Source organism: Phyllobates terribilis, unplaced genomic scaffold (assembly GCF_046119375.1).
Source record: "Phyllobates terribilis strain yellow unplaced genomic scaffold, ASM4611937v1 Scaffold_4__5_contigs__length_816908805, whole genome shotgun sequence".
NCBI lineage: Eukaryota > Metazoa > Chordata > Amphibia > Anura > Dendrobatidae > Phyllobates > Phyllobates terribilis.
The window spans coordinates 4,321,146-4,338,027 of record NW_027362764.1 but is presented as its reverse complement, the minus strand read 5'-3'; the positions used below and the strand labels follow the sequence as shown (position 1 = coordinate 4,338,027).

The 16,882-nt window shown below is 45.2% G+C and overlaps 1 protein-coding gene across 3 annotated transcripts in view; it reads right to left on the bottom strand.

The window, feature by feature from the left end:
• The window catches only part of LOC141264775 (unconventional myosin-Ig-like), a 443,459-nt gene that overhangs the window by 171,722 nt on the left and 254,855 nt on the right, over positions 1–16,882 (bottom strand). For all 3 annotated transcript variants that reach the window (XM_073677080.1, XM_073677078.1, XM_073677079.1), the window contains one exon: positions 57–280. In XM_073677080.1, the coding sequence (XP_073533181.1) occupies positions 57–280 (224 nt within the window). The remainder of the gene's footprint in view (positions 1–56; positions 281–16,882) is intronic.

Sequence of the window (16,882 nt, the reverse complement as noted above, 5' to 3'; positions counted from 1 at the left end):
GTACCCGCAGGAGTTGCAGACTACTCCGCCATTGTGAGCACCTCATCCCTACTAACCTTCTGTGTAGGTTCTTACAGATTCCTTGGAACTGTTCGAGGACGGCGGGCGGCTCGGGCCATTCCACACTTTTGCCGTAGTCCTGCATTTCCCGGACATTCTGGAACCTGCGCACTATTTCCATCAGATGAGAGCGGACTTTGTAGCACTTGTAATAGCTCATAATTTTGTAAATGGACTTTAGTCGCTTGAAGTGCCAGCGTGCCAGGGTGCCCCTCCAGACCTGCCGGGAGAAGAGGAGGAAAGCCGCTTATAATGGAGACTGCAGTCTGGGTTTTCCTCTACAGATGACGCCACCATCTATCTTCTATTTCCATTTATTCTGCAAGTACATGCAATCTATTGTTCCCTGTTATCAGCCATTTAAGGCTCGGCTGAGTCTGACTGTAGGACAGGTGAATATAATCTGTAGTTTTCACATTCAGTCTTCACTGTAGTTCTGGCATTCTATTTGTGAACCAGAAGGCTCAGGATGAACAGGGCAGTGATGCTGCGCACAGAATTGTGGGATGACCTATGTGAGGCACGCAGGCACAGGTGACCGGTGTTGTGTAGGGGCATGGCCCGCAGCCGGCTATATAGTAGTCACACTTATACAGAGCCGGGTACATAGTAGTCACACGTATACAGAGCCGGGTACATAGTAGTCACACGTATACAGAGCCGGGTATATAGTAGTCACACGTATACAGAGCCGGGTACATAGTAGTCACAAGTATACAGGGCCGGTTATACAGTAGTCACACGTATACAGAGCCGGGTACATAGTAGTCACACGTATACAGAGCCGGGTATATAGTAGTCACACGTATACAGAGCCGGGTACATAGTAGTCACACGTATACAGAGCCGGGTATATAGTAGTCACACGTATACAGAGCCAGGTATATAGTAGTCACACGTATACAGAGCCGGGTACATAGTAGTCACACGTATACAGAGCCGGGTATATAGTAGTCACACGTATACAGAGCCGGGTACATAGTAGTCACACGTATACAGGGCCGGTTATAAAGTAGTCACACGTATACAGAGCCGGGTACATAGTAGTCACACGTATACAGAGCCGGGTATATAGTAGTCACACGTATACAGAGCCGGGTACATAGTAGTCACACGTATACAGAGCTGGTTATATAGTAGTCACACGTATACAGAGCTGGGTACATAGTAGTCACACGTATACAGAGCCGGGTATATAGTAGTCACACGTATACAGAGCTGGGTACATAGTAGTCACACGTATACAGAGACGGGTATATAGTAGTCACACGTATACAGAGCCGGGTACATAGTAGTCACACGTATACAGAGCCGGGTACATAGTAGTCACACGTATACAGGGCCGGGTACATAGTAGTCACATGTATACAGAGCCGGGTACATAGTAGTCACACGTATACAGAGCCGGGTATATAGTAGTCACACGTATACAGAGCCGGGTATATAGTAGTCACACGTATACAGGGCCGGTTATATAGTAGTCACACGTATACAGAGCCGGGTACATAGTAGTCACATGTATACAGGGCCGGGTACATAGTAGTCACATGTATACAGAGCCGGGTACATAGTAGTCACACGTATACAGAGCCGGGTATATAGTAGTCACACGTATACAGGGCCGGTTATATAGTAGTCACACGTATACAGAGCCGGGTACATAGTAGTCACACGTATACAGAGCCGGGTATATAGTAGTCACACGTATACAGAGCCGGGTACATAGTAGTCACACGTATACAGAGCCGGTTATATAGTAGTCACACGTATACAGAGCTGGGTACATAGTAGTCACACGTATACAGAGCCGGGTATATAGTAGTCACACGTATACAGAGCTGGGTACATAGTAGTCACACGTATACAGAGACGGGTATATAGTAGTCACACGTATACAGAGCCGGGTATATAGTAGTCACACGTATACAGAGCCGGGTATATAGTAGTCACACGTATACAGGGCCGGTTATATTGTAGTCACACGTATACAGAGCTGGGTATATAGTAGTCACACGTATACAGGGCCGGTTATATAGTAGTCACACGTATACAGAGCTGGGTACATAGTAGTCACACGTATACAGAGACGGGTATATAGTAGTCACACGTATACAGAGCTGGGTACATAGTAGTCACACGTATACAGAGACGGGTATATAGTAGTCACACGTATACAGAGCCGGGTATATAGTAGTCACATGTATACAGAGCCGGGTATATAGTAGTCACACGTATACAGAGCTGGGTACATAGTAGTCACACGTATACAGAGACGGGTATATAGTAGTCACACGTATACAGAGCCGGGTATATAGTAGTCACATGTATACAGAGCCGGGTATATAGTAGTCACACGTATACAGAGCTGGGTACATAGTAGTCACACGTATACAGAGACGGGTATATAGTAGTCACACGTATACAGGGCCGGTTATACAGTAGTCACACGTATACAGAGCCGGGTATATAGTAGTCACACGTATACAGGGCCGGTTATACAGTAGTCACACGTATACAGAGCCGGGTATATAGTAGTCACACGTATACAGAGCCGGGTATATAGTAGTCACACGTATACAGAGCCGGGTATATAGTAGTCACACGTATACAGAGCCGGTTATATAGTAGTCACACGTATACAGAGCCGGGTATATAGTAGTCACACGTATACAGAGCCGGGTATATAGTAGTCACACGTATACAGTGCCGGTTATACAGTAGTCACACGTATACAGGGCCGGTTATACAGTAGTCACACGTATACAGAGCTGGGTATATAGTAGTCACACGTATACAGAGCAGGGTATATAGTAGTCACACGTATACAGTGCCGGTTACATAGTAGTCACACGTATACAGAGCCGGGTATATAGTAGTCACACGTATACAGAGCTGGGTATATAGTAGTCACACGTATACAGTGCCGGTTACATAGTAGTCACACGTATACAGAGCCGGTTATATAGTAGTCACACGTATACAGAGCCGGGTATATAGTAGTCACACGTATACAGGGCCGGTTATACAGTAGTCACATGTATACAGAGCCGGGTACATAGTAGTCACACGTATACAGGGCCGGTTATACAGTAGTCACATGTATACAGAGCCGGGTACATAGTAGTCACACGTATACAGAGCCGGGTATATAGTAGTCACACGTATACAGAGCCGGGTATATAGTAGTCACACGTATACAGAGCCGGGTATATAGTAGTCACACGTATACAGAGCCGGGTATACAGTAGTCACACGTATACAGAGCCGGGTATATAGTAGTCACACGTATACAGAGCCGGGTATATAGTAGTCACACGTATACAGAGCCGGGTATATAGTAGTCACACGTATACAGAGCCGGGTATATAGTAGTCACACGTATACAGGGCCGGTTATACAGTAGTCACACGTATACAGAGCCGGGTATACAGTAGTCACACGTATACAGAGCCGGGTATATAGTAGTCACACGTATACAGAGCCGGTTACATAGTAGTCACACGTATACAGAGCCGGTTATATAGTAGTCACACGTATACAGAGCCGGGTATATAGTAGTCACACGTATACAGGGCCGGTTATACAGTAGTCACATGTATACAGAGCCGGGTATATAGTAGTCACACGTATACAGAGCCGGGTATATAGTAGTCACACGTATACAGAGCCGGTTACATAGTAGTCACACGTATACAGAGCCGGGTATATAGTACTCACACGTATACAGAGCCGGGTATATAGTAGTCACACGTATACAGAGCCGGTTATATAGTAGTCACACGTATACAGAGCCGGGTATATAGTAGTCACACGTATACAGGGCCGGTTATACAGTAGTCACACGTATACAGAGCCGGTTACATAGTAGTCACACGTATACAGAGCCGGGTATATAGTAGTCACACGTATACAGAGCCGGGTATATAGTAGTCACACGTATACAGGGCCGGTTATACAGTAGTCACATGTATACAGAGCCGGGTATATAGTAGTCACACGTATACAGAGCCGGGTACATAGTAGTCACACGTATACAGAGCCGGTTACATAGTAGTCACACGTATACAGAGCCGGTTATATAGTAGTCACACGTATACAGAGCCGGTTATATAGTAGTCACACGTATACAGAGCCGGGTATATAGTAGTCACACGTATACAGGGCCGGTTATACAGTAGTCACACGTATACAGAGCCGGTTACATAGTAGTCACACGTATACAGAGCCGGGTATATAGTAGTCACACGTATACAGAGCCGGGAACATAGTAGTCACACGTATACAGGGCCGGTTATACAGTAGTCACATGTATACAGAGCCGGTTATATAGTAGTCACACGTATACAGAGCCGGGTATATAGTAGTCACACGTATACAGAGCCGGGAACATAGTAGTCACACGTATACAGGGTCGGTTATACAGTAGTCACATGTATACAGGGCCGGTTATACAGTAGTCACACGTATACAGAGCCGGGTATATAGTAGTCACACGTATACAGAGCCGGGTATACAGTAGTCACACGTATACAGAGCCGGGTACATAGTAGTCACACGTATACAGAGCCGGGTACATAGTAGTCACACGTATACAGAGCCGGGTATATAGTAGTCACACGTATACAGAGCCGGGTACATAGTAGTCACACGTATACAGAGCCGGGTACATAGTAGTCACACGTATACAGAGCCGGGTATACAGTAGTCACACGTATACAGAGCCGGTTATATAGTAGTCACACGTATACAGAGCCGGGTATATAGTAGTCACACGTATACAGAGCCGGGTATATAGTAGTCACACGTATACAGAGCCGGTTATATAGTAGTCACACGTATACAGGGCCGGTTATACAGTAGTCACACGTATACAGAGCCGGGTACATAGTAATCGCACGTATACAGGGCCGGTTATACAGTAGTCACACGTATACAGAGCCGGTTATATAGTAGTCACACGTATACAGAGCCGGGTATATAGTAGTCACACATATACAGAGCCGGGTATATAGTAGTCACACGTATACAGAGCCGGTTATACAGTAGTCACACGTATACAGAGCCGGGTATATAGTAGTCACACGTATACAGAGCCGGTTATACAGTAGTCACACGTATACAGAGCCGGGTATATAGTAGTCACACGTATACAGGGCCGGGTATATAGTAGTCACACGTATACAGAGCCGGGTACATAGTAGTCACACGTATACAGAGCCGGGTATATAGTAGTCACACGTATACAGAGCCGGGTACATAAAAGTCACACGTATACAGAGCCGGGTACATAGTAGTCACACGTATACAGAGCCGGGTACATAGTAGTCACACGTATACAGAGCCGGGTATATAGTAGTCACACGTATACAGAGCTGGGTACATAGTAGTCACACGTATACAGAGCCGGGTACATAGTAGTCACATGTATACAGAGCCGGGCATATAGTAGTCACACGTATACAGAGCCGGTTATACAGTAGTCACATGTATACAGAGCCAGGTATATAGTAGTCACATGTATACAGAGCCGGGTATATAGTAGTCACATGTATACAGAGCCGGGTATATAGTAGTTACACGTATACAGAGCCGGTTATATAGTAGTCACATGTATACAGAGCCGGGTATATAGTAGTCACACGTATACAGAGCCGGGTATATAGTAGTCACACGTATACAGAGCCGGGTACATAGTAGTCACACGTATACAGAGCCGGGTACATAGTAGTCACACGTATACAGAGCCGGGTACATAGTAGTCACACGTATACAGAGCCGGGTATATAGTAGTTACACGTATACAGGGCCGGGTACATAGTAGTCACACGTATACAGAGCCGGGTACATAGTAGTCACACGTATACAGGGCCGGGTACATAGTAGTCACACGTATACAGAGCCGGGTACATAGTAGTCACATGTATACAGAGCCGGGTATATAGTAGTCACACGTATACAGAGCCGGTTATACAGTAGTCACATGTATACAGAGCCAGGTATATAGTAGTCACACGTATACAGAGCCGGGTATATAGTAGTCACATGTATACAGAGCCGGGTATATAGTAGTTACACGTATACAGAGCCGGTTATATAGTAGTCACATGTATACAGAGCCGGGTATATAGTAGTCACATGTATACAGAGCCGGGTATATAGTAGTCACATGTATACAGAGCCGGGTATATAGTAGTCACACGTATACAGAGCCGGGTATATAGTAGTCACACGTATACAGAGCCGGGTATATAGTAGTCACATGTATACAGAGCCAGGTATATAGTAGTCACACGTATACAGAGCCGGGTATATAGTAGTCACACGTATACAGAGCCAGGTATATAGTAGTCACACGTATACAGAGCCGGGTATATAGTAGTCACATGTTTACAGAGCCGGGTATATAGTAGTCACACGTATACAGAGCCGGGTATATAGTAGTCACACGTATACAGAGCCGGGTATATAGTAGTCACATGTATACAGAGCCAGGTATATAGTAGTCACACATATACAGAGCCGGGTATATAGTAGTCACACGTATACAGAGCCAGGTATATAGTAGTCACACGTATACAGAGCCGGGTATATAGTAGTCACATGTATACAGAGCCGGGTATATACTAGTCACACGTATACAGGGCCGGTTATACAGTAGTCACACGTATACAGAGACGGTTATATAGTAGTCACACGTATACAGGGCCGGTTATACAGTAGTCACACGTATACAGGGCCGGTTATATAGTAGTCACACGTATACAGAGACGGTTATATAGTAGTCACACGTATACAGGGCCGGTTATACAGTAGTCACATGTATACAGAGCCAGGTATATAGTAGTCACACATATACAGAGCCGGGTATATAGTAGTCACACGTATACAGAGCCAGGTATATAGTAGTCACACGTATACAGAGCCGGGTATATAGTAGTCACATGTATACAGAGCCGGGTATATACTAGTCACACGTATACAGGGCCGGTTATACAGTAGTCACACGTATACAGAGACGGTTATATAGTAGTCACACGTATACAGAGACGGTTATATAGTAGTCACACGTATACAGGGCCGGTTATACAGTAGTCACACGTATACAGAGCCGGGTATATAGTAGTCACACGTATACAGAGCCGGGTACATAGTAGTCACACGTATACAGGGCCGGTTATAAAGTAGTCACACGTATACAGAGCCGGGTACATAGTAGTCACACGTATACAGAGCCGGTTATATAGTAGTCACACGTATACAGAGCTGGGTACATAGTAGTCACACGTATACAGAGCCGGGTATATAGTAGTCACACGTATACAGAGCTGGGTACATAGTAGTCACACGTATACAGAGCCGGGTATATAGTAGTCACACGTATACAGAGCTGGGTACATAGTAGTCACACGTATACAGAGACGGGTATATAGTAGTCACACGTATACAGAGCTGGGTACATAGTAGTCACACGTATAAAGAGCTGGGTACATAGTAGTCACACGTATACAGAGCCGGTTATATAGTAGTCACACGTATACAGAGCCGGGTACATAGTAGTCACACGTATAAAGAGCTGGGTACATAGTAGTCACACGTATACAGGGCCGGTTATACAGTAGTCACACGTATACAGAGCCGGGTATACAGTAGTCACACGTATACAGAGCCGGGTATATAGTAGTCACACGTATACAGAGCCGGTTACATAGTAGTCACACGTATACAGAGCCGGTTATATAGTAGTCACACGTATACAGAGCCGGGTATATAGTAGTCACACGTATACAGGGCCGGTTATACAGTAGTCACATGTATACAGAGCCGGGTATATAGTAGTCACACGTATACAGAGCCGGGTATATAGTAGTCACACGTATACAGAGCCGGTTACATAGTAGTCACACGTATACAGAGCCGGGTATATAGTACTCACACGTATACAGAGCCGGGTATATAGTAGTCACACGTATACAGAGCCGGTTATATAGTAGTCACACGTATACAGAGCCGGGTATATAGTAGTCACACGTATACAGGGCCGGTTATACAGTAGTCACATGTATACAGAGCCGGGTATATAGTAGTCACACGTATACAGAGCCGGGTATATAGTAGTCACACGTATACAGAGCCGGTTACATAGTAGTCACACGTATACAGAGCCGGGTATATAGTACTCACACGTATACAGAGCCGGGTACATAGTAGTCACACGTATACAGAGCCGGGTATATAGTAGTCACACGTATACAGAGCTGGGTACATAGTAGTCACACGTATACAGAGACGGGTATATAGTAGTCACACGTATACAGAGCTGGGTACATAGTAGTCACACGTATAAAGAGCTGGGTACATAGTAGTCACACGTATACAGAGCCGGTTATATAGTAGTCACACGTATACAGAGCTGGGTACATAGTAGTCACACGTATAAAGAGCTGGGTACATAGTAGTCACACGTATACAGGGCCGGTTATACAGTAGTCACACGTATACAGAGCCGGGTATACAGTAGTCACACGTATACAGAGCCGGGTATATAGTAGTCACACGTATACAGAGCCGGTTACATAGTAGTCACACGTATACAGAGCCGGTTATATAGTAGTCACACGTATACAGAGCCGGGTATATAGTAGTCACACGTATACAGGGCCGGTTATACAGTAGTCACATGTATACAGAGCCGGGTATATAGTAGTCACACGTATACAGAGCCGGGTATATAGTAGTCACACGTATACAGAGCCGGTTACATAGTAGTCACACGTATACAGAGCCGGGTATATAGTACTCACACGTATACAGAGCCGGGTATATAGTAGTCACACGTATACAGAGCCGGTTATATAGTAGTCACACGTATACAGAGCCGGGTATATAGTAGTCACACGTATACAGGGCCGGTTATACAGTAGTCACACGTATACAGAGCCGGTTACATAGTAGTCACACGTATACAGAGCCGGGTATATAGTAGTCACACGTATACAGAGCCGGGTATATAGTAGTCACACGTATACAGGGCCGGTTATACAGTAGTCACATGTATACAGAGCCGGGTATATAGTAGTCACACGTATACAGAGCCGGGTACATAGTAGTCACACGTATACAGAGCCGGTTACATAGTAGTCACACGTATACAGAGCCGGTTATATAGTAGTCACACGTATACAGAGCCGGTTATATAGTAGTCACACGTATACAGAGCCGGGTATATAGTAGTCACACGTATACAGGGCCGGTTATACAGTAGTCACACGTATACAGAGCCGGTTACATAGTAGTCACACGTATACAGAGCCGGGTATATAGTAGTCACACGTATACAGAGCCGGGAACATAGTAGTCACACGTATACAGGGCCGGTTATACAGTAGTCACATGTATACAGAGCCGGTTATATAGTAGTCACACGTATACAGAGCCGGGTATATAGTAGTCACACGTATACAGAGCCGGGAACATAGTAGTCACACGTATACAGGGTCGGTTATACAGTAGTCACATGTATACAGGGCCGGTTATACAGTAGTCACACGTATACAGAGCCGGGTATATAGTAGTCACACGTATACAGAGCCGGGTATACAGTAGTCACACGTATACAGAGCCGGGTACATAGTAGTCACACGTATACAGAGCCGGGTACATAGTAGTCACACGTATACAGAGCCGGGTATATAGTAGTCACACGTATACAGAGCCGGGTACATAGTAGTCACACGTATACAGAGCCGGGTACATAGTAGTCACACGTATACAGAGCCGGGTATACAGTAGTCACACGTATACAGAGCCGGTTATATAGTAGTCACACGTATACAGAGCCGGGTATATAGTAGTCACACGTATACAGAGCCGGGTATATAGTAGTCACACGTATACAGAGCCGGTTATATAGTAGTCACACGTATACAGGGCCGGTTATACAGTAGTCACACGTATACAGAGCCGGGTATATAGTAGTCACACGTATACAGGGCCGGTTATACAGTAGTCACACGTATACAGAGCCGGGTACATAGTAATCGCACGTATACAGGGCCGGTTATACAGTAGTCACACGTATACAGAGCCGGTTATATAGTAGTCACACGTATACAGAGCCGGGTATATAGTAGTCACACATATACAGAGCCGGGTATATAGTAGTCACACATATACAGAGCCGGTTATACAGTAGTCACACGTATACAGAGCCGGGTATATAGTAGTCACACGTATACAGAGCCGGTTATACAGTAGTCACACGTATACAGAGCCGGGTATATAGTAGTCACACGTATACAGGGCCGGGTATATAGTAGTCACACGTATACAGAGCCGGGTACATAGTAGTCACACGTATACAGAGCCGGGTATATAGTAGTCACACGTATACAGAGCCGGGTACATAAAAGTCACACGTATACAGAGCCGGGTACATAGTAGTCACACGTATACAGAGCCGGGTACATAGTAGTCACACGTATACAGAGCCGGGTATATAGTAGTCACACGTATACAGAGCTGGGTACATAGTAGTCACACGTATACAGAGCCGGGTACATAGTAGTCACATGTATACAGAGCCGGGCATATAGTAGTCACACGTATACAGAGCCGGTTATACAGTAGTCACATGTATACAGAGCCAGGTATATAGTAGTCACATGTATACAGAGCCGGGTATATAGTAGTCACATGTATACAGAGCCGGGTATATAGTAGTTACACGTATACAGAGCCGGTTATATAGTAGTCACATGTATACAGAGCCGGGTATATAGTAGTCACACGTATACAGAGCCGGGTATATAGTAGTCACACGTATACAGAGCCGGGTACATAGTAGTCACACGTATACAGAGCCGGGTACATAGTAGTCACACGTATACAGAGCCGGGTACATAGTAGTCACACGTATACAGAGCCGGGTATATAGTAGTTACACGTATACAGGGCCGGGTACATAGTAGTCACACGTATACAGAGCCGGGTACATAGTAGTCACACGTATACAGGGCCGGGTACATAGTAGTCACACGTATACAGAGCCGGGTACATAGTAGTCACATGTATACAGAGCCGGGTATATAGTAGTCACACGTATACAGAGCCGGTTATACAGTAGTCACATGTATACAGAGCCAGGTATATAGTAGTCACACGTATACAGAGCCGGGTATATAGTAGTCACATGTATACAGAGCCGGGTATATAGTAGTTACACGTATACAGAGCCGGTTATATAGTAGTCACATGTATACAGAGCCGGGTATATAGTAGTCACATGTATACAGAGCCGGGTATATAGTAGTCACATGTATACAGAGCCGGGTATATAGTAGTCACACGTATACAGAGCCGGGTATATAGTAGTCACACGTATACAGAGCCGGGTATATAGTAGTCACATGTATACAGAGCCAGGTATATAGTAGTCACACGTATACAGAGCCGGGTATATAGTAGTCACACGTATACAGAGCCGGGTACATAGTAGTCACACGTATACAGGGCCGGTTATAAAGTAGTCACACGTATACAGAGCCGGGTATATAGTAGTCACACGTATACAGAGCCAGGTATATAGTAGTCACACGTATACAGAGCCGGGTATATAGTAGTCACATGTTTACAGAGCCGGGTATATAGTAGTCACACGTATACAGAGCCGGGTATATAGTAGTCACACGTATACAGAGCCGGGTATATAGTAGTCACATGTATACAGAGCCAGGTATATAGTAGTCACACATATACAGAGCCGGGTATATAGTAGTCACACGTATACAGAGCCAGGTATATAGTAGTCACACGTATACAGAGCCGGGTATATAGTAGTCACATGTATACAGAGCCGGGTATATACTAGTCACACGTATACAGGGCCGGTTATACAGTAGTCACACGTATACAGAGCCGGTTATATAGTAGTCACACGTATACAGGGCCGGTTATACAGTAGTCACACGTATACAGAGCCGGGTACATAGTAGTCACACGTATACAGAGCCGGGTATATAGTAGTCACACGTATACAGAGCCGGGTACATAGTAGTCACACGTATACAGGGCCGGTTATAAAGTAGTCACACGTATACAGAGCCGGGTACATAGTAGTCACACGTATACAGAGCCGGTTATATAGTAGTCACACGTATACAGAGCTGGGTACATAGTAGTCACACGTATACAGAGCCGGGTATATAGTAGTCACACGTATACAGAGCTGGGTACATAGTAGTCACACGTATACAGAGCCGGGTATATAGTAGTCACACGTATACAGAGCTGGGTACATAGTAGTCACACGTATACAGAGACGGGTATATAGTAGTCACACGTATACAGAGCTGGGTACATAGTAGTCACACGTATAAAGAGCTGGGTACATAGTAGTCACACGTATACAGAGCCGGTTATATAGTAGTCACACGTATACAGAACCGGGTATATAGTAGTCACACGTATACAGAGCCGGGTATATAGTAGTCACACGTATACAGAGCCGGGTACATAGTAGTCACACGTATACAGAGCCGGTTATATAGTAGTCACACGTATACAGAGCTGGGTACATAGTAGTCACACGTATACAGAGCCGGGTATATAGTAGTCACACGTATACAGAGCTGGGTACATAGTAGTCACACGTATACAGAGACGGGTATATAGTAGTCACACGTATACAGAGCTGGGTACATAGTAGTCACACGTATACAGAGCCGGTTATATAGTAGTCACACGTATACAGAGCCAGGTATATAGTAGTCACACGTATACAGAGCCGGGTATATAGTAGTCACATGTATACAGAGCCGGGTATATACTAGTCACACGTATACAGGGCCGGTTATACAGTAGTCACACGTATACAGAGCCGGTTATATAGTAGTCACACGTATACAGGGCCGGTTATACAGTAGTCACACGTATACAGAGCCGGGTACATAGTAGTCACACGTATACAGAGGCGGGTATATAGTAGTCACACGTATACAGAGCCGGGTACATAGTAGTCACACGTATACAGGGCCGGTTATAAAGTAGTCACACGTATACAGAGCCGGGTACATAGTAGTCACACGTATACAGAGCCGGGTATATAGTAGTCACACGTATACAGAACCGGGTATATAGTAGTCACACGTATACAGAGCTGGGTACATAGTAGTCACACGTATACAGAGACGGGTATATAGTAGTCACACGTATACAGAGCCGGGTATATAGTAGTCACACATATACAGAGCCGGGTATATAGTAGTCACACGTATACAGAGCTGGGTACATAGTAGTCACACGTATACAGAGACGGGTATATAGTAGTCACACGTATACAGAGCCAGGTATATAGTAGTCACACGTATACAGAGCCGGGTATATAGTAGTCACATGTATACAGAGCCGGGTATATACTAGTCACACGTATACAGGGCCGGTTATACAGTAGTCACACGTATACAGAGCCGGTTATATAGTAGTCACACGTATACAGGGCCGGTTATACAGTAGTCACACGTATACAGAGCCGGGTACATAGTAGTCACACGTATACAGAGCCGGGTATATAGTAGTCACACGTATACAGAGCCGGGTACATAGTAGTCACACGTATACAGGGCCGGTTATAAAGTAGTCACACGTATACAGAGCCGGGTACATAGTAGTCACACGTATACAGAGCCGGGTATATAGTAGTCACACGTATACAGAACCGGGTATATAGTAGTCACACGTATACAGAGCCGGGTACATAGTAGTCACACGTATACAGAGCCGGTTATATAGTAGTCACACGTATACAGAGCTGGGTACATAGTAGTCACACGTATACAGAGCCGGGTATATAGTAGTCACACGTATACAGAGCTGGGTACATAGTAGTCACACGTATACAGAGACGGGTATATAGTAGTCACACGTATACAGAGCTGGGTACATAGTAGTCACACGTATACAGAGCCGGTTATATAGTAGTCACACGTATACAGAGCTGGGTACATAGTAGTCACACGTATACAGAGACGGGTATATAGTAGTCACACGTATACAGAGCCGGGTATATAGTAGTCACACGTATACAGGGCCGGTTATACAGTAGTCACAAGTATACAGAGCCGGGTATATAGTAGTCACACGTATACAGGGCCGGTTATACAGTAGTCACACGTATACAGAGCCGGGTATATAGTAGTCACACGTATACAGAGCCGGTTATACAGTAGTCACACGTATACAGAGCCGGGTATATAGTAGTCACACGTATACAGAGCCGGGTATATAGTAGTCACACGTATACAGAGCCGGGTATATAGTAGTCACACGTATACAGTGCCGGTTATACAGTAGTCACACGTATACAGAGCTGGGTATATAGTAGTCACACGTATACAGAGCAGGGTATATAGTAGTCACACGTATACAGTGCCGGTTACATAGTAGTCACACGTATACAGAGCCGGGTATATAGTAGTCACACGTATACAGAGCTGGGTATATAGTAGTCACACGTATACAGTGCCGGTTACATAGTAGTCACACGTATACAGAGCCGGTTATATAGTAGTCACACGTATACAGAGCCGGGTATATAGTAGTCACACGTATACAGGGCCGGTTATACAGTAGTCACATGTATACAGAGCCGGGTACATAGTAGTCACACGTATACAGAGCCGGGTATATAGTAGTCACACGTATACAGAGCCGGGTATATAGTAGTCACACGTATACAGAGCCGGTTATATAGTAGTCACACGTATACAGGGCCGGTTATACAGTAGTCACACGTATACAGAGCCGGGTATATAGTAGTCACACGTATACAGGGCCGGTTATACAGTAGTCACACGTATACAGAGCCGGGTACATAGTAATCGCACGTATACAGGGCCGGTTATACAGTAGTCACACGTATACAGAGCCGGTTATATAGTAGTCACACGTATACAGAGCCGGGTATATAGTAGTCACACATATACAGAGCCGGGTATATAGTAGTCACACGTATACAGAGCCGGTTATACAGTAGTCACACGTATACAGAGCCGGGTATATAGTAGTCACACGTATACAGAGCCGGTTATACAGTAGTCACACGTATACAGAGCCGGGTATATAGTAGTCACACGTATACAGGGCCGGGTATATAGTAGTCACACGTATACAGAGCCGGTTACATAGTAGTCACACGTATACAGAGCCGGGTATATAGTAGTCACACGTATACAGAGGCGGGTATATAGTAGTCACACGTATACAGAGCCGGGTACATAGTAGTCACACGTATACAGGGCCGGTTATAAAGTAGTCACACGTATACAGAGCCGGGTACATAGTAGTCACACGTATACAGAGCCGGGTATATAGTAGTCACACGTATACAGAACCGGGTATATAGTAGTCACACGTATACAGAGCTGGGTACATAGTAGTCACACGTATACAGAGACGGGTATATAGTAGTCACACGTATACAGAGCCGGGTATATAGTAGTCACACATATACAGAGCCGGTTATATAGTAGTCACACGTATACAGGGCCGGTTATACAGTAGTCACACGTATACAGAGCCGGGTATATAGTAGTCACACGTATACAGGGCCGGTTATACAGTAGTCACACGTATACAGAGCCGGGTACATAGTAATCGCACGTATACAGGGCCGGTTATACAGTAGTCACACGTATACAGAGCCGGTTATATAGTAGTCACACGTATACAGAGCCGGGTATATAGTAGTCACACGTATACAGAGCCGGGTATATAGTAGTCACACGTATACAGAGCCGGTTATACAGTAGTCACACGTATACAGAGCCGGGTATATAGTAGTCACACGTATACAGAGCCGGTTATACAGTAGTCACGCGTATACAGAGCCGGGTATATAGTAGTCACACGTATACAGGGCCGGGTATATAGTAGTCACACGTATACAGAGCCGGGTACATAGTAGTCACACGTATACAGAGCCGGGTATATAGTAGTCACACGTATACAGAGCCGGGTACATAGTAGTCACAGGTATACAGAGCCGGGTACATAAAAGTCACACGTATACAGAGCCGGGTACATAGTAGTCACACGTATACAGAGCCGGGTACATAGTAGTCACACGTATACAGAGCCGGGTATATAGTAGTCACACGTATACAGAGCCGGGTACATAGTAGTCACATGTATACAGAGCCGGGCATATAGTAGTCACACGTATACAGAGCCGGTTATACAGTAGTCACATGTATACAGAGCCAGGTATATAGTAGTCACATGTATACAGAGCCGGGTATATAGTAGTCACATGTATACAGAGCCGGGTATATAGTAGTTACACGTATACAGAGCCGGTTATATAGTAGTCACATGTATACAGAGCCGGGTATATAGTAGTCACACGTATACAGAGCCGGGTATATAGTAGTCACACGTATACAGAGCCGGGTACATAGTAGTCACACGTATACAGAGCCGGGTACATAGTAGTCACACGTATACAGAGCCGGGTACATAGTAGTCACACGTATACAGAGCCGGGTATATAGTAGTTACACGTATACAGGGCCGGGTACATAGTAGTCACACGTATACAGAGCCGGGTACATAGTAGTCACACGTATACAGGGCCGGGTACATAGTAGTCACACGTATACAGAGCCGGGTACATAGTAGTCACATGTATACAGAGCCGGGTATATAGTAGTCACACGTATACAGAGCCGGTTATACAGTAGTCACATGTATACAGAGCCAGGTATATAGTAGTCACACGTATACAGAGCCGGGTATATAGTAGTCACATGTATACAGAGCCGGGTATATA